Here is a 26,268-nt window from a genome sequence, read left to right as displayed (position 1 = left end):
TAAACGCTGCTGACCCACTGGGTATAGCATAAGTGCTTCTCCTTTCCTGCCCAACTTTTGTTTTTTCCAGAGTTGATAGTTGTCTTAATTGCTTTTTGCTTGGCTTTTCTTTGTTTCATTTTGGGGTTTTTTGGCCGCATCTTGCGGCCTGCAGGATCTCAGTTCCCCAACCAGGGACTGAACCCAGGCCGCGGTAGCGAAAGCCCAGAATCCTAAACCCAGGCCGCTTGGGAACGCCCCTGCTTGGCCTTTCTTTTTCCTTTTTAATTTGGCTGCGCCCGCCAGCTCTTAGTCATAGCACGTGGGATCTAGTTGCAGCGTACAGGATCTTTTAGTTTGTTCCTTTCAAACCAGAAATTCATGACCTTTAATTCTCAGAAATTATATTATTTCTTTGATTTATCCTGGGTTTTTTGTTTTGGTTTCTGTTTCTTTGTGTATTTTTTTAATTCAAAGACTGGTCCTCTGAATTTTTTATTTTTTGACTTATTTTCCTCATTTATTTTTCTTTTTGTTCTTCTTTTAGGTATGTTTCGTCAACTTCTAACCCTCCTATGGTTTTTCACTTATTCTGTCATTTTTGGCTTCCAAGAGCCGTTTGATCTCTGAACGTGCCTTTCCTCATAGCTCTCTGCTCTTATTTCATGGGTACACTGTCCTTCTGTCTCTGAGATCTTGGTGATAGTTTTTCCAGTGTTCTCCACCCACTTTATAAACTCGGTTTCTTCCAAGTTAGCTTTTTGTTCCTTCTGCCTTTTGTATTAGATGCCGTCGTCTGGTGTTTGGTGACGCTCAGCCATGTAGCGGCACTTTAGCGGGAGCGCTCAGAGCTGGGAGGGGCTTGTCCTGTGGCTTTCCCTTCCCTGGACGGCAGCCACGCTGCTCTCTGGCCTTGGGAAGGCTTCAGTGTCAGGGTCTTTAGCTCTTCTTTGAGGCTTGTAGAGTCCCCAGAGAGGACTCCTCCAGTCTGCTGTCCAGAGGGTGCGGGTCCGGCCGCCAGCCTTGTGAGCTGAGTGGGGCAGAGGAGCTGGGCTGTGTGATCGCTCGCTGAAGCCCCCGTTCTCTGTGCACTGCCCCCGCCCCCGCCCCCGCTGGGCAAAGCGCCTCCAGTCTGGACACTTTTTACTCTCCTTGATGAGACACTAAACCTCTGGATGGGGGAGGGGGGATGTACCGGGTAGGGGGGAGATCTCAGGAACTGCTTCTTAGACAGACTTTCAAAGTGCTCCTAGTTTTACAGCCCGCTTTCACCCTCACTTCTTTGAGTATCTAGGGCCGCCAATGCCCAGACCTCTCAGGGATTCCACAGCAATGTAAGTCCAGTCGCTGCCCAGGTTCCCCGTGTTGTCTTAGCATTTGTTCTTCTCCCGTGTTCGGTCAGGTACCACTCATCCCTCCGCTTTCCAGCTTCTGAATCTTGTTGCTGTCATCCTCTTCCTGTTCCCTTGGTCCTCGTGGGTTATGCCTTTTTTAAAGATCTCTTTGCTGTTGCTGCAGTGGGTTTTAGAAGTGTAACCCATTCAGTCTGCGTCTGTAACCATCACCTAAGCACTTTCTTTCACTCTCGGTCACCCAGCTTCTTCATGTCCATGACTTCCTCGTCTGTCACTTCCAATCCCTGTCGTCGTCTTTTCAAAAATCTCTTCCTAGGTTCTCACCAGATGGTATCAACCATATCACAGTCACTCCAGTAGTTTACTTTGACTATTTGGACCCTAAATAATCCATTACATTTTAAAAGAAAGAAACAGTGATATCCAAAAAAAGGAGTTGATTATTCACAGAAAGGGGTTTACAACACCAGGCAGGGCTCAATAGATGAGGCTAAGTTGTTTTAAAAAAAAAAATCTGAAAACCTAAAATAAATAAAGGACCGAAATGTTGATCATTTACTCTATAAACCCATTTTAGGAACCTGACGGTGATATTTTTGTCATTTAACGTTAAATTCGAATAATGTTAATAAATGCTTTTAGTTAGTAACTCTTAGTGACTCCAGTTATGTTCAGCATTTTAGCAAACAATACTTAACATGGTTTTTTTTTTAACATCTTGTAATTGCTTTACAATGGTGTGTTAGTTTCTGCTGTATAACAAAGTGAATCAGTTCTACATATACATACATCCCCATATCTCCTCCCTCTTGCGTCTCCCTCCCACCCTCCCTATCCCACCCCTCTAGGTGGTCACAAAGCACTGAGCTGATCTCCCTGTGCTAAGCAGCTGCTTCCCACTAGCTGGCTGTTTTACATTTGGTAGTATATATAAGTCCATGCCTCTCTCTCACTTCGTCCCAGCTTACCTTTCCCCCTCCCCGTGTCCTCAAGTCCATTCTCTACATCTGCATCTTTATTCCTGCCCTGCCCCTAGCTTCATCAGTACCATTTCTTTAGATTCCATACATGTGCTTTAGCATACGGTATTTGTTTTTCTCTTTCTGACTTACTTCACTCTGTGTGACAGACTCTAGGTCCATCCACCTCATCACAAATAACTCAATTTCGTTCCTTTTTGTGTCTGAGTAATATTCCCTTGTATGTATGTACCACATCTTCTTTATCCATTCATCTGTCAGTGGACACTTAGGTTGCTTCCATGTCCTGGCTATTGTAAGTAGTGCTGCAATGAACATTGTTAACACAGTTTAGAATAACTCTTTCGAGGGTGGTCTTTGACTAATGCATAGTCAGCTGACTCAACAAGAGAGATCAGAGGTTACATGATGAAACCAGAGTTAAATGGAGTAAGTTTGTATCTGACCCTGAAATGTATCATACTAGAAGCACCTGATGTTTTGGAAATTCACTTTAAGTGAAATAGCTGAGCTACTCGGGGATCTCTGGTCCAGTGAGGGTGCCGCAGGCTCTTCCTCCACTCTCTCTGCCGTCTGTCCAGGTCATGGCCCTCGGCGTTCTTTCTCCTTCGTGTACCAAGAGAATAACACCCACTGCTTTCAGAAACAGTAGCTCACAAAGCTTCTCCTGGCGGGTAGGTCGGAATCTGGGGGCTCTAACGGGAGACAGTTAGAGCGGGATTCACGAAATGACACTGGATCGTAGGGGTTAAGGTAGAGAACAGAGCCTTTTTTCTTCTTCTTTTAGTTTAAGTAAACTTTTTAAATTGAAATACATCATTCGTTCAGAAAAATATGGAGATCACAAACAGGCAGCTCACTGAATTTTCACAAAATGACCAAACCTGTGTAACCAGCATCCAGTTGGAGAAATGGCACAGAAGCCACCCTCGGGCCGCTTCAGGCCCTGCCTCTACTCTCCCAAGAGAGGCCTCCACCCTGCCTCCCCCACTGTGGATAGTTCCTTCTGTGTTGGAACTTTATTTAATCAGGTAGTGTATATAGAGTCTTTCATGTCTGGCTTTTTTCAGAACATCAGCTTTTAAAATCTGTTTCAGTGTCCTGGTCCATGTTAGATTGAGAACAAGAAAACGGACAAGACGAGCCTGCTTGTCTGTTTCGGTCCCATTCCAGTTAACAGGTGGTCCTTGAACTGGGACCCTGGTTAGATGTTTGACTTTCAAAGAGCCACCTGGTTGGAAGCTGAGTTAGGCCACATAGAGTATGAAAAACAAGTCACACAGCTGGTGATTAAAGGGTAGTGACTTCAGGGCACTTCAAAGCAAGGTAATTCTCCCATAGATAACTTGATAGATCATGCTTGCTAAGCCTTTATTCTGCTGCACGTACAGCCTAGGCACTACCGTAATGAGGTGAGGAAAACATGCTTGCCTGTCTAAGGTAGGCCAACATCCTGTCTCTTGCATGAGGTCTATCCATGGGGCTATTGATGCCACAACTCTGACTCGTTTAAACGCTGAATTCCAGATGGTTTCGGAGTTTGAAACACAAATCTGGGCTTGCGAAATCACCCTACAGTAACAGTCCTCTGTGGCCCAGGTGCCGCACCTGACAGAGGAGCTCTCTCTGAATGGAGTTTGGTGCTGTGATGTTTCTCCACTGGGAAGCCCAGTTTATAGCACATTATGTATAAACTCTAAATGGAAGTGTTTGTATTTCCCTTGGCAAGCAGATTGGACTGTGTATATTCTTTGTGATCTAATCCAGCAAGGCCAATTGTGGGAGTAGAGCTTTAGGGCATAGCATGACTGATCTGCTTAATTAGGTTTGCTTTTTCAAATGCCAGGCTTCCAGGGGTGGCTAGTGTGGGCTCCTGGAAGAGAGGAGGTCTTTAATAGGTTTCCAGCTTACCCAAGGATATATTTTACATTTGTTTTTCTTATGCTTATTTTAAAACACTAAATGTGCAAACACTTTGGACAGCTTGATAAGACTCCAAAATGGTGTAGTATAACTGTTTCCCAGTGAATCCCTCCTTAATTTATGACCTGAAAGTCTGTATTTTTTCCTTGCCTTTATCTGTTTTCACAATGTCTACTTGAGTTGCTGTTGCTGTCCTTGGTGGCATCGTTGTTTAAGTTTCCATAAATATTCATCTCAACCTGTGTGGATTGTAAAAACAAGTTCCAGTGCAGAGCTCAGTGTAATTGATTAGTGGAGCTTGTCCCATATGTTCGCTGGCATTGGTGGTGTTTAAGTAACATTTAGCGCATTAACTCTGTCATAAACAACGGTGTAAATTGTGTCGCTACACGTATCCTATAGTGTTTGTGGTAGTAATCCGTAGCACTAGACCAACAGATAAAAAAAACAAAGGGGCTTCCCTGGTGGCGCAGTGGTTAAGAATCCGCCTGCCAATGCAGGGGACACGGGTTCGAGCCCTGGTCCGGGAAGATCCCACATGCCGCGGAGCTACTAAGCCTGTGCACCACAACTACTGAGCCTGCGCTCTAGAGCCCATGAGCCACAACTACTGAGGCTGGCGCGCCTAGAGCCTGTGCTCCGCAACAAGAGAAGCCACCGCAATGAGAAGCCCATGCTCCACAACTAGAGAGAGCCCACGCGCAGCAACGAAGACCCAACGCGGCCACAAATAAATAAATAAAATAAATAGATTTTTTTAAAATCATAAATTAAAATAAGTTCAGGCCCATGACTTGCTGTGTGTCCATGGGCAAGCTCCTTCACCTCTCTGAGTCTCACGTTCTTCAACTGGAAAAGAACAGTGACAATGACGCCTTCCTCGTAGGGTCATTGTAAGGCTAAAGGAGGTAATGTGTGTGAAAGCAGTTAGCACAACACCTGCCACACAGCAGTAACATTCGGCAAATGTTAGTCGTTGTTAATACACTCAGCCTTCACCCTTGCTCCTTTGTGCAGAATGAAATTGATTCCGCAGTGGAGATGTTGTTATCCTTGAAAATGAGCTACAAAGCTGCCACGGGGGAGGATTACAAGGCTGACTACCCTCCAAGGGACCCGGCACCTGGGAGTGATGGTGGCCTGGATGCCACAGAAGCAGGCGAGGATTTTGTGGACCCATGGACAGTACAGACAAGCAGTGCAAAAGGCATTGACTATGACAAGCTCATCGGTACGTTATGGGAAAAGCCCCAGCTTTTAGGAGTGATTCCATTGAGTTGATTCCACTGATGTTTTCTAATTTGAATTAATCATACATCCAGTCAAGCTTCAATGCCAAGGAGAAAATAGATCCTAAAATCTTTTGTGGTGCATTTTATTCCCAGAGGATTATTGTTAATTAACATAACAATATAAAATAAATCTCAAAATACTGATTTATAGTAGAGAGCTTAGTAGAAGCTTTTTCCTTTTTTTGAGCAATTCAGAACTTGGGGAAGGTCCATGGAACTGGGCATCTTTACAGTCACTTAAGTTGTCTCTAACTTAGTGGGTACAAGTCAGTCATAGATTACTTAAGGTTTCTCCTCCAGTGTGATACTGAGTGTGGAGCTAAACAGCTGGAAGTCAGCTTAAGAAAGATGACTCCTCACAGGGGGCAGGTCCTCACTGCCAAGCCCTTCACTGGAGGGCTTCCTGCTCAGGAAAATCCTTACTCTGAGAACATTGATGGCTGTCAAAAAAGAAACAGAACTAAAATGTTCTTACCTAAGTCTAAGCCATTGTCCATGATTTATTATAGACTATCAATGAGGGAAAATTCTCTTGAAGACAGCTGTTAATTCGGTTAAAGACTATTTAAATTTATGGTTGTGAGTGAATATAAATGATAGCTTAATGAGCAGTCAGCAGCGGGGGCGTGTGTGTGTGTGTGTGTGTGGTTGCCTGGAGTTGCTAGCTAAACTGCATTCTGGATCTGTTTCCTGTCAGAATCCCATCCCTGTTCTGTAATTTATTTTCTGTTCTGCTGGCTGTGACCTCCACTCTGGGCTGGTGGAAGGGACCAGAGCCTCAGGCCTGAAGAGGCCTGGGTCTGTTGAGACTGTGCGTGGATCACAAGGCTTTCCCTCTCGTTTCAGCAATATCACCAAACCTCCCACCACCTGAGATCGGCATCTCTTCTTTTTTTTTCCAGTTCGGTTCGGAAGCAGTAAAATTGACAAGGAGCTGATAAACCGAATAGAGAGAGCCACGGGTCAGAGGCCGCACCGCTTCCTGCGCAGGGGAATCTTCTTCTCACACAGGTCAGGGTCTTCTCACTGCAGGGCCTCCCACCCCTCCTCTTCTTCTAATGAAGAAAACTATCAGGGTGCTGTTCCCTCAGACCTCCAGGCCCTTGCGGCGAGTGGTTGCCAGTTGGCAGAAGGCCGGTTCCACCTCCTGTGCTGGCAGTGACTGGCCATGGGATGGTGCCCGTCCCTTCACCTCTGGCCCTTAGTTTATTCACCTGTAAACTGCCCACCTCACAAGGTGAAGGTCAAGTACACAGCAGATGAGATTCATGCCAGGTTACGTGCAATAAACTATAAAATGTCACAAAACAAAAGAGATCAACGTGTCCAAGTTCAGCATTTCCCATGAGATAAGCAGGAGGCTTCCTGAAATTACATACTTCTTCCTCCTATTGTTCTGGCCTACTCATAAATAATAGCCAAAGAGTCGCTTTGCTGTGCACCTGAAACTGTCACAGCGTTGTTCATCAGCTATACACCAATACAAAATTAAAAGTTAAAAAAAAGTTAAAAAAAGAGAGAGAAACTAATAGAGCGAACACGCACAGAATATCCCTACCTGAGATCATAAATTCCATGCAGATAACATCAGAGAACAGCCGGCTTCTGAGTGAGGTCTTGCCTCTCCCACCCCACACATCGCCTCGGGTTGGGTTCAAGGCCATGTTCGTGGAGTTTATAGTCCGAGGTAGGGTTGTTCTGTTCTGCCCGCACATCAGGGTTACGGAGAGCACGTGCAGGACAGAACTCGGCAGTCTGCCGAACACTTTAAATTCTACAGGCCGAGAACTCCAAGCCCCGCTCAGCCCTCTTTCTGGGCAGAATGCAATCAAAGCTTTTTCCTTAATTGAGATTTAATTCACATGACATAAAATTCACCTTCTGAAAGTACATAATTCAGTGGGTTTTTTTGGTGTATTCACAAGGTTGTGCAACCATCACCACTGTCTAATTCCAGAACATTTTCCTCACCCCAAAAAATAACCCTCTACCCATTAGCAGTCACTCCCTATTCCTCCCTCCCCACCAGCACCACTGGCAACCACTAACCTACTTCCTGTGTCCGTGGATTTGCCTGTTCTGAACATTTCATATAAATAGAATCATACCACATGCGGCCTTTTGTGTCTGGCTTCATTCACTTAGCATCATGTTTTCAAAGTTCCTCCATGATGTATCATATGTCAGTACTTCATTCCTTTTCATACCTGAAAAATATTTTATTGAATGGACATACCCCCCCATTCAACAGTTGATGGACATTTGGGGTATTTTCACTTTTGGGTTATCAATAATGCTGCTCCGAACACTTGCATACAGGTTTTTTTTTTTAATAAATTTATTTATTTTATTTATTTATTTTTGGCTGTGTTGGGTCTTCATTGCTGTCTGTGGGCTTTTTCTAGTTGCGGCGAGCGGAGGCTTCTCTTCGTTGCGGTGGGCGGACTTCTCACTGCAGTGGCTTCTCTTGTTGCGGAGCACAGGCTCTAGGCACTCGGGCTTCAGTAGTTGTGGCGCGCAGGCTCAGTAGTTGTGGTGCACGGGCTTAGTTGCTGCACGGCATGTGGGATCTTCCCAGACCAGGGCTCGAACCCGTGTCCCCTGCATTGGCAGGAGGATTCTTAACCACTGCGCCACCAGGGAAGTCCTGTATACAGGCTTTTATGTGGACATATATTTTAAGTTCTCTTGAGTGTGTACGTGGGAGTGGAACTGCTGGGTCATAAGTTAACCATTTAACTTTTTGAGGAACTTCCAAACTGTTTTCCACAGTGACTGCATCATTTTGCATTCCCACCAGCAAAGTGCAAACAAAGGTCCCAGTTTCTCCACATCCTCGCCAACATTTATTCTTTTCCATTTTGTGTTTTTCCATAACCATACTAGTAAGTGTGAGGTGGTATTTCACTGTGATTTTGATTTGTATTTCCATAATGACTAATGATGTTGAGCACCTTTTCATATGCTTATTGACTGTTTTTATGTATTCTTTAGAGAACTGTCTCCTCTGATCCTTTGCCAACTTTTTAATTGGGTTATTTATCTTTTCATTATTGAGTTATAATAGTTCTTTATATATTCTGGATACTAGTTTCTTATCAAATACTTGATTTTCAAATATTAGCTCTTAATTTACAGTGTCCTTAGAAGCACAAATTTTTAATTTTGGTGAAATCCAGTTTTCTTCTGTTTGTTTTTCGTTGCTTGGTGTCATATCTAAGAAACCATTGCCTAATTCAAGGTCATGAATATTTACACCTGTTTTTTCTTCTAAGAGTTTTATTCTTTTAGCCCTTACATTTAGGTCTCTGATCCATTTTGAGTTAATTTTTGTATATATGTGAGGGAGGATTCAACTTCATTCTTTTGCATGTGAATATCCAGTTGTCCCAGCGCCAATTTTTGAAGACTGTTGTTGAATTTTCTTGACACTCTTGTTGAAAATCAATTGACCGTATATTTAAGGGTTTATTAAATATACTACATAGTCTTGATTACTGTAGCTTTGTAGTAAGTTTTGACACTGGAAAGTGTGAGTCCTCCAACGTTGTTCTTCTCAAGATTATTTTGGCTGTTCTAGGTCCCTTGCATTTCCAAGTGAATTTTAGGATCAACTTGCTAATTTCTGTAAAAAAGGCAGCTAGGATTTTGGTAGAGATTTTGCACTGAATCTATAGATCAATTTGGGGAGTGTTGCCATCTTAAAATATCAAGTCTTCCTATCCATGCACATAGACGTCTTTCCATTCACCAGGTCTTTAGTTTCTTCCAGCAGTGTTTTATAGTTTTCAGTGTACAAGTCTTGCACTTCCTTTTTTTAAATAAATTTATTTATTTATTTATTTTTGGCTGCATTGGGTCTTTGTTGCTGCGCGCGGGCTTCTCACTGCGGTGGCTTCTCTTGTTGTGGAGCATGGGCTCTAGGTGCGTGGGCTTCAGTAGTTGTGCCACGTGGGCTCTAGAGCGCAGCCTCAGTAGTTGTGGCACACGGGCTTAGTTGCTCCGTGGCATGTGGGATCTTCCCAGACCAGGGCTCAAACCCGTGTCCCCGACATTGGCAGGCAGATTCTTAACCACTGTGCCACCAGGGAAGCCCCAAGCCTTGCACTTCTTTTGTTAGATTTATTCCTAAGGTTTTGTTTGTTTTGATGCTGTTGAAGATAACGTTTTCTTCATTTCTTTTTTGGATTGTTCATTGCTGTTTCTGAAGGGAAAGCACACTCCTGTGTGTTTCCTCTAGCTCAGTGCTCACTGCAGCTCTGCTTCACTTCTGATACCGGATGTGTGGGGTTTCCACACATCAGGTTTTGCAGCACAAGCTGGTGTCTTACAATTTAACCCAGTTCTGACACTGTCTACCTGGAGATAGCGTCTGATCCCACAGGTTAAGGGCTCAGTCCCAGAAGACTGCCCCCCACCTCCCTACTTCAGACAGGAATCACGGGTCTGGACTGTTACCCGTGCCATAAATCAGAGGGTCCCATGACTGCTTCGTGGAGTGAATTTGCCAGAGCATCTCACGTAAGTCAGGAAAACATTTTACTTACTAGATTACCAGTTTATTATAAAAGGTATAATTCAAGAACAGCCAGATGGAAGAGGTGCACAAGGCAGGGTGTGTGGGAGCACAGCGCTTCCATGGTCTCCCTGGGCACCTCTCTCCCCACTTCTCCATGTGTTCACCAACCCGGAAGCTCTCTGAAGCTGTCCTTTGGGTTTTTATAGAGCCTTCACTACATAGACGTGATTATTTAAATCACTGGCCACTGGTAATTAAACTCAATATCCAGCCCCTCCGCCCTCCCCAGAAAGTGGGGCGAAGGCAGGGGGGACTGAAAGTTCCAATCCTCTAATCAGAGTTAGCTCCCCTGGGAACCAGCCCGCCTCCTTAGGTTATCTATGGGCTTTCCAAAAGTCACTTAAGTAACATAAATTTTGGTGTGGTTGAAAGGAGCTTATTATATGAATAACACTCCTATCTTTATCATTCTTTTCACTTAGGAAATTCCCACAATGGTTAAAGGAGCTCTGTGCTTGAAACAGGATAGAACGAAGACCAAATGTATATTTCTTACAATCAATCACGATATTGCACTACTGTATAGAAATACCACAACTGATGTTTGTGTGTTGATCTTACGTGCTGCAACTTTGCTGAGTTCATTTATTAGTTCTTATTAAAAAAAACAAAGTTCAGCCACATAAATTTGAAGATCTAATTATCTTTATTCAGTGATTCATAAATCAGGCAGCCTCCCATCTAGCAACTAGAAAGGTGCTCCAAGGGGTTTTACAAAATGGAAGCTTTTTACAGGGAGAGGGGTGGGGCAAGGGAGGAATTAGCAAAAGGGAAAAAAGGATTATTTTTAGGCCAGGACATCTTTTTGTGGACGGGAATGGCAAGGGTTTTACCACGCAGATTGATTCTTGAGGGATCGAAGGTGTAGGGCAGGAGACAGTTTACCTCATAGGTGCTGAGCAGAAAATTCCAGACTGGTTGATTAAGATTACATTTCTGGGGAAGGTGGAAAGTGCAGTTAAATCAGATATTAAGTCTAGGTTTAGTGTCATGGGCTTTAACATGGTACCATTTGGGCCTGTGGTTTTCTTTTTAACGTTCTCTCTCTTTTTTTTTTCTTTTTTTGTGGATTCTGGAGCATTTTTGTTATATAGCATTATTTCACCTGCGAGTAAGGATAATTTTACTTCTTCCTTTCCAATTTGGATTTCTTTTTCTTGCCTAATTGCTCTGGCTAGAAATTCTAGTACAGTCCTTGTGAAAGTGAGCATCCTTGTCTGATTCCTGATCTTAGGGGGAAATCTTTCAGTCTTTCACCATTGAGTAGCTTTGGGTTTTCCATAAATGCCCTTCATTTTAAGGAAGTTCCCTTCTGTTCTGAGTTTGTTGAGTATTTTTATCATGAAAGAATATTGGGTTTTATCAAATCCCTTTTCTTCCTCTGTTGAGATGATCATGTGGCTTTTGTCATGCTTTCTATTAATACCGTGTATCACATTGATGGATTTTTGTATGTTGAACCAAGTTTGCATTCCTGGAACAAATTCCAGTTGATTATGGTGTGTAATCCTTTTTATATGTTGCTGGATTTGGTTTGTGAGTTGCTGAAGATTTTTTCATCTGTATTCATAAGGGACATTGGTCTGTAGTTTTCTTTTGATGTCTTTGCTTTGGGTATCAGAATAATACTGGCTTCATAGCATGAGTTGAGACGTATTCCCTCTTCCATTTTTCTGGAAGTTTGTGAAGGATTGTTGTTAATTCTCTTTTGAAAATTTGAGAGAATTCACTAGTGAAGCCATCTGGCCCGAGGCTTTTCTTTGTGTGACTTTTTTTTATTCCTAGTTCAATTTCTTTGCTTGCTATAGATCTGTTCAGATTTTCTGTTTCTTCTTGAGTCAGTTTTGGTAAATTTGTCTGTTACATCAAGGTTGTCTAACTTGCTGGCATACAGCTGTTCCTAGTATTATTCCCTTATAATCCTTTTTACTCCTATAAAGTGTTTAGTACTGTTGACTTTGGTAATTTGAGTCTTTTGTTTTTTTAGCTCAAGCTTTATCAATTTTGTTGATCTTAAATCAAATTTTTATCTTAGCATTTTACAGTTCTCACTGCCCTGTGACGTATTTACTTCAGTATAATAATGCTGTGGGCTCTTGGTTTAGGGAGGCATAGGACTTGAAGCTTTGGCCATGCTCAGATTTAAGAACGCCTCTCAGGTCTGTGAAGTAGGCGTTTGATGAGATCTGCCACGCGCTGTCTCCCTCTGCAGCCGAGGGGGCCCTGCGGGAAGCCATCCTCACAAAGCTGAGCCCAGCACGGGAGCCTCGTCGGCGCCCTGCCCTCGGGACAGCACCCCTCGGGACAGCACGTCGTGAGTGCTCAGAGACTTCCTGCAAAGCCATCTGGAGCAGCGCAGCCGGGACCTGGTCTCCGTGCTCCCACTGCAGGTGGCACAGGTTCAGTCCCTGGTCGGGGAGCTAAGATCTCACATGCCACACGGTGCGGCAAAAAAATAAAAAGAGCAGCTCATGGGACGGCTGTGCTCTTTTTCTTTTCTATAAGCTGATAAAAGTTTGATTTGGTTACTCATGAGAACCAAAGAAGGACTCTTTTTCTTCCAAAATCAAGTGTTTCATTCTTTCCTTATCTCAGAAGCACTGGGTGATCATTCCTTGGGGAAAAATCAAAACTATGCACGAAAACCAGAATCCCCCTAATCCTATCAGCCCAGAGATAAGCACTGTTAGCCCCTGGTCTGGGGCATAAGGAGAAGTCACTTTCAGAATACTCTTGTCTGGGTTCTCCTACCCAGACCTCTGGAAAAGGCAGCTATTCCTCTTTTATTTGGGCATACTTTGCCCAGAAACAAAGAACATTCACACCCTGGAAGGGTGGTTTCATACCCTGCCAAACGTTGCAGTCACTGGCAGGGTTTGTTTTGTTTTGTGGGATTTTTTTAACGTCTTGACTGGAGTATAATTGCTTTACAATGGTGTGTTAGTTTCTGCTGTATAACAAAGTGAATCAGCTATACATATACATATATCCCCATATCTCCTCCCTCTTGCATCTCCCTCCCACCTTCCCTATCCCACCCTCTAGGTGGTCACAAAGCACTGAGCTGATCTCCCTGTGGTAAGCAGCTGCTTCCCACTAGCTAGCTGTTTTACATTTGGTAGTGTATACATGTCCATGCCTCTCTTTCACTTCGTCCCAGCTTACCCTTCCCCCTCCCCGTGTCCTCAAGTCCATTCTCTACATCTGCATCTTTATTCCTGCCCTGCCACTAGGTTCATCAGTACCATTTCTTTAGATTCCATGTATATGTGTTAACATACGGTATTTGTTTTTCTCTTTCTGACTTACTTCACTCTGTATGACAGTCTCTAGGTCCATCCACCTCACTACAAATAACTCAATTTCATTTCTTTTTATGGCTGAGTAATATTCCATTGTACATATGTGCCACATCTTCTTTATCCATTCACCTGTTGATGGGCATTTAGGTTGCTTCCATGTCCTGGCTATTGTAAATAGAGCTGCAGTGAACATTGTGGTACATGACCCTTTTTGAATTATGGTTTTCTCTGGGTATATGCCCAGTAGTGGGATTGCTGGGTCACATGGTAGTTCTGTTTTTAGTTTTTTGAGGAACCTCCATACTGTTCTCCACAGTGGCTGTATCAATTTATATTCCCACCAACAGTGCAAGAGGGTTCCCTTTTCTCCACACCCTCTCCAGCATTTATTGTTTGTAGATTTTTTGATGATGGCCATTCTGAACCGGCAGGGGTTTTAAAAATACAGATTCCCAGGCGTCACCCCAGACCCACTGGACCAGAGTCTGTGGAGGCACAGCTCAGGCAGATGTGGTGTGGAAACAGCCGGCCAGGTGATTCTGATGCACCGCCAGGGAGGAGGCCTCTTCGTGTGTGCTGTTAGTGGACCCCAGTCCTTGGGGAGGGTGGATGATTCCAGAATAACTCCCAGATGAAGACACCTGGTCCCAGTGTAGCTGAGGGAGCCCAAAGCAGATCTCCACCTGGGGGCATCCCTCACTTCCCTGCCTAAGTCAGGACTGTGGGAGCCCTGTGATTTCCCCCATCTGGGCCAGCAGAGTGTCGGCGCTGTGCGGTTCTCAACAAGGACTGGGTGGTGTTGGCCTGGTGTCACTCCCAGGAAAGTGTGTGAAGCAGGCAGTATGTCAACATCGATACTTGGAGGAATTCCAAGAGATCCAGTGTCTGACCAACATTTAAATATATTATTCCCAATCTGCATGTCTTCCACTTTTAAAACAATCACAGGAGAACCAGCTCAGAAGAAGTTTCCTGTTGTTTTTACAGCATAAGCGCCAAGGATAACAAGCTCTAGTGATTATCCGGGTTGTTTTGTCTGTTTATCATTTCCAAATGAGCATTCACACCGCGATTTTTTTCTCAGAACATCACACTATTTTCTTTTCTCCTTTTTCCTTTAGAGACATGCATCAAATTCTTGATGCCTATGAAAATAAGAAACCATTTTACCTGTATACGGGCAGGGGCCCCTCTTCTGAAGCAATGCACGTAGGTCATCTCATCCCGTTTATCTTCACAAAGTAAGTATTGCGTCGTGTGACTGTTCTCACTTGTATTAGTGAATCAGAAATGTTAGTCACATTACTGATCGAGTATGGTGTATAAAATTACTTTGTTATTTTGAAATTCTTTTGAACCATGGAGAGACTAAATCAGCAGTATATCTGCCAATCATAGATAATATATGTATTATTTTGCCAAAAAAAAAAAGAAAGAAATGTTAGTCACAAACCTTGTCTAGAACTGACAAGACAGTACTAGTTCACATCTGCTTGAACAACCAAGGTCTTGGGGAGTTGCTGCCTTTGTGGCTTCTCTTCACCCTGTTCCTGGTGTCGCTTTAGCGGGATGTGGGTGGTAGAGAGAGCACTGCTTTGGAGTCAGTGGACCTGCGTCCTCCTCTTCCCCTGTCCACGTGACCATAGAAGAGTTACTTCTCTGGGCCTTAGTTTCCACATCTGCCAGAGGGAGTAATAATACCTACCACCTACAGTTCTCGTAAGGCTTCAAAATAAAGTGTGCAGGGAAACCAGCACAGAGCTGACATGGTAATAAACAGTTGTAGCCCTTATTAACAGGAGTCAAATTCACAGTGTGATCAGAGCGTGTGATTTTGTGGGCAGGGACGTTTTGACATACATTGTTAGCAGGAACCGTGTTTTCAGAGGCACAGTGGCGTTTTTCTGCAGGGAAATGAGATGACGGCCTTCTTCCCCCCCTCTCTTAGGTGGCTGCAGGATGTGTTCAATGTGCCCTTGGTCATCCAGATGACCGATGACGAGAAGTACCTGTGGAAGGACCTGACCCTGGACCAGGCCTATGGCTACGCTGTGGAGAACGCCAAGGACATCATCGCCTGCGGCTTTGACATCAAGAAGACTTTCATCTTCTCTGACCTTGACTACATGGGGTAAGGAGAGAACGCCTGCCTGCCTTTTAAATAAGTAGATGCAGATTGTAGACAAGTCATCATGGCCACGGCTGCAGCTGAAACACCTGAAGCATCTCGAGGTCTGGAAGGTGTTTTTCTTCCCTTATTAAATGTTATGGTCTGGTTTATTGGTTTATTGACAAATACGATTTCCATCCTCAGCTTGTGACAGATGTGCATCTGTGTCGTAGTTTCTCTCCACGGATGGTCAGTTGTGCCAATTTGGGTGTCTTTCTCTTTCTCAGTGTACCTTTTTCCCTACAGAGAAAAGACTCACTGGTGACACAGTTCCCTCACAGTCTAGTTAAACCAGACACTTAATAGTCCAAAAGATTTCCTTCTGGAAGTCCTCAAACTGTAGCTTCTGCGGTTTTGAACTTCATTCCAGACGACTACCAAGAAGTGTGCTAGAAAAGTAAGACTCTGTCCACCGTCCCAAGAAGAATGCTCTTCAGGTCACCAAGTATTGCATGGGCCCCTAAGATATGGCGCTCCCTGCACGGGTCTGGCCGCCCGTGGGGGACAGTGCCTGAGGGCCCACCTTGCTGGTGGAGTGTGGCCCCTGTTAGGAGATTCGTTAGAGGCCCAGACGGGGTGTAGCGGAAACACCAAAGGCTGCGTGAGCAGTAGGCGCAGAGGAGCTTGCTGGTTAACACTGCCCAGAAGGGTCCCTTCTGTAACTACTGAGATCTGAGGGGGAGCTTTATAGCCATTGAGAGGAATACACGCCTTGGTATGAAATCTGACCTTTCTAGCAGCCAGTAAATGAATGCATTTTCTAATTTTACCTATTACATTTTTTTAACCACTCTCTTGTGGGCACAGAGGCATTGTGGGGTCCATGAAGAAACATGACCTTCCAAGGGAGGAAAATAGACCTGGGTTCGAGTCCCAGGTCTCCTCTGTTCAGGGTCTGTGAGTCAGCAAGTCTGGTCCATGAAATAGGGTTAGATGAGACCTTAGTTGTCACCGTTATTATCATTTTCATGACACTTAGTTTTATTTCTCTCCCCCTATTCCTTAAAAGGACCTGATTCAACTGCTTGAACCCATAGACACACCATGGGTTCTGCTCTTTTTAGGACAAGGCAGTACTGGCATCACACAGTCACTGGCATCCTTTTGTGCAGCCCCTTCCCACCCACCGTGGCCCCTCTCAGCCTCTGGTCCCCCACCAGCCAGCGATCTTTCTAAAAGGCAGGTGTGGCTCAGTCCCCTGCTCACAGCTTTCCTGGTTCTCCATCATCATCAGGATAAAGTTCTCGCTTTCTCCTTTGCACACCAGCCCCTTGTGATTTGACCTGTGTTCCTCTCTGGTCACCGCCCCCTGCAGCTATACAGAACAATTTGCTGTTCCACACCCTCGCCTTTGTCCCTGCTCTTCTCTGCCCTGACCCCAGGACTCCCAGCTCCGCGGATTCCTATGCTGCCTTCCAAACACGTGGTCAAGCACCACCTTCTCCTGGGAGCTGTCCCTCCTGCAGCCAGATTTAGGTACCCCTCTCTGGTCCCCCTGCGCCCCGGGCCCCCCCTCTGGTGCAGTGTGAGGGGTTGTCCTCTCACACTAGACCAGTAAAGCAGCCGTCACGGGGTGCTCGCCGTGGCAGGTGCCCCCCGAGGCCCCGAGAACACAGCACTGAGCAAAACAAAGTCCCCTGTTGTGGTGCTGAGATGTTGATAGGACAGAAACAAACACCTCTGACGAGTCCGTGAGAATGTCAGGGCGGGGGCGTGAACTTCTGAACAGTCCGCGTGAGAAGACCACCATGGCCCACGTGCTTTCAGCTCGTTCTGAGAGAATGTGGCGTCTGTGGCGACTGGTTTCCACCCTGTCTTTCTGGTACCTGCAGCTTCAATTCTGCCACCTTTGCTCCCTAAGAACTCCCTTTTTCTTTATGAACGTGGGGTAAAGATGAAAGCCCAGACAAAGGGCCTGTCCTAGCTCTTCTTAGGTATTTTATGTTGAACCTAAAGTTAGGAGGGACATTTAAATGTTAAAGTCTGTTTTCAAGTGTCTTTTTCCCTTTAAGAGTTTCTTCTAAACACTCAAGCATTTTACTGTTTTTCTTGAAGTTTAACTCAAAATCTAAACCTCTGACTTCATAAAGCTCCTTCCCCAAGCCAGTCTTCCTTACGAACAAGAAACACAACAAAGCCTCCTCCACCCCCTCGGGGGGCTCCATGGGGGAAGGAGTCGGTGCTGGGGCTGAGGCTTCCCGCCACCCTGTCCCCCCACACGTTTGGGCCCAGAGGGGCCTTCCTGACAGGACCCCCGAGGGGTGGAAGGACACTGCTCCGGGACGCTGAAAGCCAGTGGTCCAGACCCAGCTCTGTGCCGGGCTTGGTTTGGTTCCTGTGGGCAAGTCCTTCAGTTCTCTGAGCTCCCGTTTTCCTATGCAGTGGGGGGTTACTACTAGTTAGGGGTGGTCTAGCTGAGGGGTTCAGAGTGCCCGCCTGGGCTCGCATCCTGACCGCCACCTCCTGTGTGACTCGGGCAGTGAATGTTGGACAGGTGTTTATTGAGCATCTGCTACATGTCAGATGATGCTGGGGGTCAGCAGCCAAGACAGTTATCCAGCCGCTCCGTCAGGTTCTCTCTAACGGGACTTAACAGGTAGTAAACCAGGTGAGAATGAGTGTTGTGAGGACAAAGGAAGAACAGAAAGGACAGGGTGGTTAGCTCAGTGGACGGGAGCACCTACGCTGCAGCTTCATGAGGACTGACCACTGAACTGCTGCATGTGGGGCGCTTCCAGCAGAGCCTGGCCCTGGTGAGTGCCCAGTGTCACTCTTGAAAATCTCTTCCAACTTAGAACCCTGTCGCTCATTTGCCTGCCTGTGTGAGGAAATCCAGGCCATGTTCTCCAAGCTATGTGAGTGTGAGGGGCAGGTGTTCTCGGGGGACAAACTGGTACCCAGCCCTCATTTACAGGATGCAGCTGGGTCTGTTCCTGGTCCCCAAGGCGAAGCCTCGGGGTGCGTCACGCTGCATCGGCACAGGGGCGAGCCCGGGGGACAGACATCCCTGGGGGGGTGGCGGGGGGTGGCCATGCTCTCGGTGCAGCCAGAGAGCGACCCGGCCTCCAAGAACGGTCAAGGCGGTCTTCTTCAGAAGCACTGCTTCTGATACTAGGGCTGCTGTAGACTTTCCCTCCTTGTGGGCCTTGGAGGCCATCTTATGCAGCACGACCCCAGACACAAGAGGATGGGCCTACCGGCTGACCTGCCCAGGGGACTAGCATTGACGGTCGCCTCAACCCCAGGATGCACGGAGTTCTTGCCCATCCCCCCCCGGTGGTGGACAGCGCTGGTCCTCGCCAGGCGTAGGCAGCACGAGGCCTGCTGCTTTCCCCCAGGAGACCCCTGGCACGGAGGTCGCTCCTGTTCCGGCAGGATGAACGAGCGGGCATCTCTGCAGGTGGCTATCCCGCTCTGCTCTCTAGTGTGTTCAGTGTACGTCGGGGGGGGGGTGGGGGGGGTGGCCTGTGCTGGGAGCGCTTTGCTGCCATTGCTCCTGGCGCGTCCTCGCAGCGCTGTTCCCACCCTGGCCGGTGCCCCCAGGGCTGAAGTGGAAGCCACCATCCCTCCCCCGCCCTTGCTCCCTGTCTGAGTGGGACTCTGCTCAACTCAAACAGACCCTGCTGCGGTGGCCTTGGCCTTTACCGGCCTCCCTGCCTTGTGGCTGCCCTAGACGCAGGCAGCCGGCATCCCTGCGCTTCTGACGCTCGCCCCGTGCCTGCCCAGAGGCATTCGGTGGCCCTCCGTCAGGCCAGAAGCCTTAAACTCTTCAAACGCTGTGAGATGTGGTGAGAAAAGCACAGGCCTTGGGGCCAGACGAGCCTAGGTTTGGATCCCAGGTCCTAGATTCACTAGGTCTATGACCATAACCTCTCTGAGCCTCTGTGAAAGTGGAGGCAAAGCTGCCTCCTCACAGGGGAGCGGGGCAGTGGCAGTGTATCTCCCGCACTCAGCACAGCTCCTGCCCCCGATAGTAAACGGCAGCTTTCCCGCCTTTTCCTTTTATCTTTATGGTGCCTGACACATAATAGGGCCTGGAGGAAAAGCTACTGAATATGTCAGTCAAAAGATGCAGTGTAAGAAGCCCCTCTGGGTTTTGCCCCTTCAGCCTAGTTCCTTCTAATAGCAGAATGGCTGCCACAGATCCAGGCCTTGTATTCACACCCCTCACCACCCAGGAGAGTTCGCCCTGTCCAGACAGCCTGGCTGCCCCACGGTGGAGGGGACAGTGGTGGCCGGATGCAGGGAGGACCAGCTGCACTGAGACAGACCCTCCTTCCTGGGCCCGTCAGTTGCTATCCGGACACTACATCCAGCAACAGGTTGCAAATACCCTTGAACAATGAGAAGGTTAATCCACGTATAACTCACAGTCGGCCCTCCACAGCCTAAGTTCCCCACATCCGTGGATTCAACAAGCCAAGACCATGTAGCACTGCAGTGTTAACTACTGAAAAGTACCACGTGTAAGTGGACCCGCGTTGTTCCAGGGTCAACGGTAATCTCCCACGAGAAAGCACATGGTCCGTCTCAACAGAAAAGCTGCACTGGGGCCCCCAAACTTACAGCCCCATAAGCTCAGCAGTGACCCTGGCAGAATCTCAATATCTCATGTTAGCCGCTGAGTCAACCACTGAATCCGGTGTGTTCTTGTCTTAGTTGCTTATCAGCTTCATGTTGATTTCCTTCCACAGGTAGAGGTGTGTTCGCCTCGCCTGCCGCAGGCATCTTTGCGTACAGGGGGCGTCACAGCGCCTTCCTCCCCAGTGTGTTCCGGCCTGTGTCTGGCCTGCCATGTTGTACCATCTGCTGCTTTGCCCTCAGTGGACGCCACCCTCTGGGTCCGGAGTTTGATTCTGACTGTCTTTGCAGGATGAGCCCAGGCTTCTACAAGAACGTGGTGAAGATACAGAAGCACGTCACCTTCAACCAGGTGAAAGGCATTTTCGGCTTCACTGACAGTGACTGCATCGGTAAGGAGCCGCTGCTGCCCGCGGTCCCCGCCCCGCTGCCCTCAGACAGGAGCCAAGCTCAGCAGGAGGCAGGTTGACGCGCTTGGTGCCTGCCCGGGGCTGAGCTCTCTCTGAGGTGGTAGCATTTGCAGTTTGTCTCTTTAAATAGGTGGGTTTTCCCTGGAACATCAAGAGCTGGTGTGATGCCTTTGGCCCCTTTTCTGGGCCATGTGGAGCTATCCCTCGGGACACCCTCTGTCCCTCTCCTTAGTTATCCGTTCGTTTTAAGGTTTAGAAGGAAGAGAAGGGTACGGATGACTTCTGTCCTCCGCCTGCTCCTGGGACGCCAGTCCGCGTGGGAGGCCTTGGTGGGGGCCCAGGGGCTGCAGGAGGGCCTGCTCTATGGCCGGAACCTGCCGTCTTTGTCTCCCTGGACCTCAGCTTCCCCACCTGCAAAAGGAGGGTCCTGACTGGAGGCCCTGGGAAGCCCACCCTACCTGCGCTCCCTCGCTCTCCTTCCAGGCTTGTCTGCAGCAGATAGGCCCCTTTGCCCACGTTTACGCCCCTCTCCCTGTGTCTCCCTCCACGCCCCCTTCAGATGCGTTGGCTTTCTCTCCTTTGAGACCCTTAGCTCCTTGGGCAGAGAATCAATCCTGAGACTAGCGGCTGGGCCTCCGGACCCCCTCCCCTTTATTTTGGGTGCACGGCCCCAGGCAGCTCCCAGGATGTGCCTGCAGGCGCTCTGTGCCGGGTGTGCCTGCTGGGACGGAGCACATTCCAGGGCCCACCGTGAGGGGCCTGTAAGGAAGAGTGCAGAGAGAAATGTGCAGAGGCCTTACTGGGAGGCTTTTCACATAAGCAGAACCCTTCGATGTTTCGGTCAGATCATTCCTGACAACTGGGGCATAAACCCGGTGCTTTTGAAAGGGTTTTTTAACCCTGGGAATCCCGGCATGGAGTGGAGAGGTGTCTCCCTGAAGGCTGCCCAAGTGAGTAGGGAGACAGCAGGCGCGACGAGGAGCTGCACACACTTTGCTGCCAGGGGACCTGGGCTCGAACCCTGGCTCAGCCACTCACTGACTGCACACTAGTCCCAGGAAACCACAGAGGCAGTCTGAGCCTGGTGTCCACGTGCATAAAATGGGGACGACAGTGACACCTTCTCCATAGAGTCGTGGGGCGTAGACGAGCCCAGGGAAGGCCCTGAGCCAGAGCCGGGGCTGCTCAGTGCTGTAAAGGGGGTGCTGGTGTCAGTGGCAGCTGCCACGCGGACACCCAGAGGCAGAAAGGAGCCCAGAAATGAGGCATGTCTTTCTGCAGAGGGGAGAGAACAGCTGCCGGGAAAGAGCATCACAGAGACAGCATTTCAGGGCTGGAGCCACGTGGGCTACCTGGGAAATGCCTGAGCAGCGCAGAGGGGTAGACTGGCCCAGCTCCACTTATCAAGGGTCACACCAAGATCCATGCCCTTTGACCCCAGAGTTCCGCTTCTGCAGGTCTAAGCAAATAGCAGTAGCAGTGTTAACAACAGCAGCATCCAAAATATTGAGAACGTTTTATGCACCAGGAGGTCATAATGTATCATAATTAAAGCCGAGGAACACCCCAGACGCCCAGGGGGTGGAGAACCGCTGACTCTCCAGGGCACGTGGATGGGATAGAGTGTGGGTACAAAGTGGAACCTGTAAAAACAGACCGGAGGAGAATCACAACTGAAATGCAGAGTGTGAAAGGGAGAGGAAATGGGTGAAAAGAGACACAAACCGGGACTATAGGGGGTTTTTTCTTCCTTCTACTCTTCTGTAGTTTTCAGGTTTTCTTTAATGACTGTTACTTTTCCAGTGGGGAGAAAGCCGATTTTTGTTCACCCCTTTTACAGTTCCAGCAGGAAGCGGTCTCGTGTATAAAGATGTTTTGTCCTCCTTTCCAGGGAAGATCAGTTTTCCTGCCATCCAGGCCGCTCCCTCCTTCAGCAACTCGTTCCCCCAGATCTTCCGAGACCGGACAGATGTCCAGTGCCTCATCCCGTGTGCCATTGACCAGGTCAGGAGGCAGGGCCAGGGTTGTGTCATCCTGGGTGTTGCACGAGGCTCTTTGCCCTCTTCGGTGGGAAAGGAGGGTCTAAAAGGTGCCGCGGGGCGGGGCTGACTCTTTGCGCTCACCGGAAGCTGGGGCTGCTCACGGGCTAGCAGCTGGCCCACGCCTCCCACCGTCCCCTCCCTCCCCACAGGACCCATACTTCAGGATGACCAGAGACGTGGCCCCCAGGATCGGCTACCCTAAGCCAGCCCTGCTGCACTCGACCTTCTTCCCCGCCCTGCAGGGGGCCCAGACCAAGATGAGCGCCAGTGACCCCAACTCCTCCATCTTCCTCACAGACACGGCCAAGCAGATCAAGACCAAGGTGAGCGGCACCCGGGGCGCGGGCGGCCCCTGCGCAGGGCCACACCCCGGGGAGACACGCACGCGTGGTGCTGCTCTGCCCTTTGGCCTCCGCTGCCACGGGGGCCCTGAATTCCAGGGTCCAGGCAGCCTGTCCCCGTTCCCAGATGACAGGGGGATTTTCTTATTTGTGTCTTTTCATGTGGGCAAGGCTTTGGAATTTTTTTCTTTTTTTTTCTTCTCTGATTTCCTCACCAACCCTGTTCGGGAAGCAAAATCACGGCAATTTTCTTTAGTTACAGTTAAACAATAGAAAAAATGTAGTGTATTTCTGGGCGTCAGCCGTATTCCAGGAGCTGGGCCAGGTGCTTTCTTTATGTTTCTAGGTTTTAATTCTCACTGGGAGATAGTGGTGTGTTCCCTTTAAAGACAAGAAGGATGAGGCCCGGAGAGGATGACCAGCTTGACCAGGTTTCCACCGGAAACCAGGAGATGCCCTCCTGGCCCACGGCCCACGAGCTGCCGTTACCAAGCTGGTAGGGGCTAGTTTTCTCCAGAGCGTTCTTACTGAGACTCAGGACTGATCAGCCTCCTTCCACAGTCGGGTCCCGCCTGGGAGTGCTATGCCCGGCCCGGCATGCAGCAGGAGCTCAGTAAATATTTTCCGGGTCACCAGAGAAACTGGAAATCAGAATTAGTTTGAACTTCCTTACTTTTCAGGGCCGCACTTCTGTTGCTCAGTTCTGAACTGCCAGTATGTGTTCAGTCCCCTCTCTGTTCCACAAAGCTGTTGACATTTCATTTGGAACCAAGTGCACGTTTGCGGGTTGGACGATCACAACAGGAGTGACAGAAACTGGATTTGAGGCATGTAGGGCACCCATCTGAGTGACCACCGGGCCCCTACGCCTTCTGGAAAGTCCCAGATTCTGGTTGACAATGGGGAACCCTTAGTATCAGAACTGTCTTCCAGGAAGTGGTAGCCACCAGCTTTCCCAGCCTCGGCAGGGCTTTCCTTTCTCTTTCACTTCTGGCCGAAAATTCCAGAGCACGGAGTGCATTAGAGGGGACGGGAAGCTCCTGTTCCCTCTAGCAGAGAAGTCATTTTGTTTTGTTTTTGGAAGTTTTAAAGAAGTCATTTTGGCTCTGGGACATTTTTCATTCACTCAGGATGAGCAAAGACCCGAGGGCTGGGTGAGCAGTGAGTGGAGGGTCGGGAGCCACCCAGGCTGCCAGGGTCATGAGCACCCTGTGGGGCAGGACAGGGTCAGGCCAGACCCTTGTTCCCAATCCCCAAGCCCACCTTCAACTCCAGAAGCAGAATCTCCACGCCAGCCAGGAGAGGGGGCATCTGCTCCAGGCCCCTCCCACGAATAACAACAGTAGAGTGCTGGGGACACGGCAGCTTGGCTGCGTGATCACCTGCCATGTGCTCACCTGTGCGAGCTCACTGAGTCCTGACAGCCACCCCGGGGGCTGCGTCCATTTCAGAAGCAAGGACGTAGGGCTCAGAGGGGTCCGGCAGCTTCCCTACTTTCACACAGCTGGGAAGCAGTGGGGCAGGGCCATAACCCGGGTCCCGCACGGCTTGGGCCCTCGGGTGGCCTGGAGGCAGGAGCCCTGGGTTGTCTGGGCCCCGCCACTTACCTGCCATTGGTGGGTGACCATGGCTGTCCAGGTGTCACTGTCAAGTGGGAGCAGCTGTACAAAACTGCAGACTAGGGGCAAGGCTTGCATGAGATCACATATAAAGTGGTTGCAAACTGTAGAGTACCACCCAAATTTAAGATTTCAGTTCAAATGTGGATCGTTGGACCGCTCCTTCGTCATGCGGGCCAAAACGTGCCTCCCGCCTCCCTGGGACGTCACGCCCAGGGACAGGTCGGAGCTTCTGCTGTCCCTCAGAGCCGCTGGCACTCCCACCAGAAAGTCCAGCTTTCTCTGGCCTCACTCGTGGCCGCCAGCCTCTGCCCCCCGACGTTAGTCTGCGATTCTGGATGATCCGGTTAGGAATCCTCTCTGGAGTCCTGCTGTACCAAACGTCTCCACTGAGACTGCTGACACACCCTTTTCCGGAAGAAAATGAGGGTGACATTTGTACGTGATAGGTTTCTCAAATAGTCGTTGAAAGAACACTGAAGGAACTTTGTCTCCCCTTTTTGGCTTTTCTTCTCTTACCTCTTGATCCTGATTTCTCTAAGATTATCTTCAATCCTACAAACCATTTTGTTAGTTTCTGAGTCTGTCTTTCTTCAGCTTCTTGAAGTGCCTGTCTTTAGGTGGGCACCGCCTGCGGGCCCTGCCCACCTCGGCGCTCCTCACGGGTTCTGCCCTCCCGGGAGCCCAGTCCTGTGCCTCGCGTCCTCCCGTCCACGGTGGGGGGCTGGTGGGGGGGTGCTCTGCTCTCCTGTCCTCCGCCAAGAGCGCGCCCTCGCAGGCAGCAGCCGCCCTTCCCTGCTCGTCCCTTTTGCTCTGAAGATGGCTCGTATCTGTCCTCTTACTGAATCCGAGGACACTTCAGGACATTTTCCCCAAATTTCAGCACAGGTGGTGCTTTGGCTTTCCCGATTCTATTCTGTGTCTCTGGGGAGTGGGGGGGTCAGACCCCCTCCGGTCCCCCCTTCTCCGCAGCGAGCCCCGCGGTGGCCCGTCCCGGGCTCGGTGGGAAGGAGCGTCCGAGGCCTCCCCCCACTGCTCGGGCCGGCTTGCATGCGCAGGGCGGCGGCCCGACGAGCATGTGTGTCCTCTCGCTGGCGCAGGTCAACAAGCACGCGTTCTCCGGAGGCAGAGACACCACGGAGGAGCACCGGCAGTTTGGGGGCAACTGCGACGTGGACGTGTCCTTCATGTACCTGACCTTCTTCCTGGAGGATGACGACAGGCTGGAGCAGATCAGGAAGGTGAGGCGGGGGCCCAGTGCCCACACGGCACCTGGAAGGCCTGGCAGCCACGCTGGGGGCAGCCGGTGTCCCTGGTGCCTGAGGGGCAGGCGCTCAGCTTAGACCAGATTAGAGTTGAGTAGGTCGGTCGTGTTCTGACCACGTGCCCAGAAACCTCATGAACAGATAGTTCCCAAAAGAGAAAATACAAACCGCTAGTGAGTAGCCACACAGAGAGGTTTAATCCCACGAGTCATCGAGAAATAGAAGTGAAATCAGGACGCCTTCAATGTTGAAACAATTCCACTACCAATTTAGCGGGTTTGTGCCGTATTTGCACTGATTGTAATCCAGACGCTTTGGGGCTCACCCGGGTGAGTCGAGCGTTCCCTGCGTGCCTCTCAGCGAGCCAAAGAGCCCGAAGAATGTTCATAGCTCCTGCTTCAGGTTTTCCAATTCTTGGCATCTTTTCCAA

General features: G+C 48.8%; 1 protein-coding gene across 2 annotated transcripts in view; it reads left to right on the top strand.

The window, feature by feature from the left end:
- The window catches only part of WARS1 (tryptophanyl-tRNA synthetase 1), a 33,978-nt gene that overhangs the window by 6,076 nt on the left and 1,634 nt on the right, over positions 1-26,268 (top strand). For both annotated transcript variants that reach the window (XM_030883370.2, XM_030883369.3), the window contains exons 3-10: positions 5,255-5,468; positions 6,432-6,540; positions 14,532-14,651; positions 15,359-15,541; positions 20,453-20,553; positions 22,463-22,575; positions 22,763-22,936; positions 25,674-25,814. In XM_030883370.2, the coding sequence (XP_030739230.1) occupies positions 5,255-5,468; positions 6,432-6,540; positions 14,532-14,651; positions 15,359-15,541; positions 20,453-20,553; positions 22,463-22,575; positions 22,763-22,936; positions 25,674-25,814 (1,155 nt within the window). The remainder of the gene's footprint in view (positions 1-5,254; positions 5,469-6,431; positions 6,541-14,531; positions 14,652-15,358; positions 15,542-20,452; positions 20,554-22,462; positions 22,576-22,762; positions 22,937-25,673; positions 25,815-26,268) is intronic.

Source organism: Globicephala melas, chromosome 2 (genome assembly GCF_963455315.2).
Source record: "Globicephala melas chromosome 2, mGloMel1.2, whole genome shotgun sequence".
Taxonomy (NCBI): domain Eukaryota; kingdom Metazoa; phylum Chordata; class Mammalia; order Artiodactyla; family Delphinidae; genus Globicephala; species Globicephala melas.
Note: the sequence above shows the minus strand (reverse complement) of the source record. Positions and strands in the feature narration are given on the sequence as shown.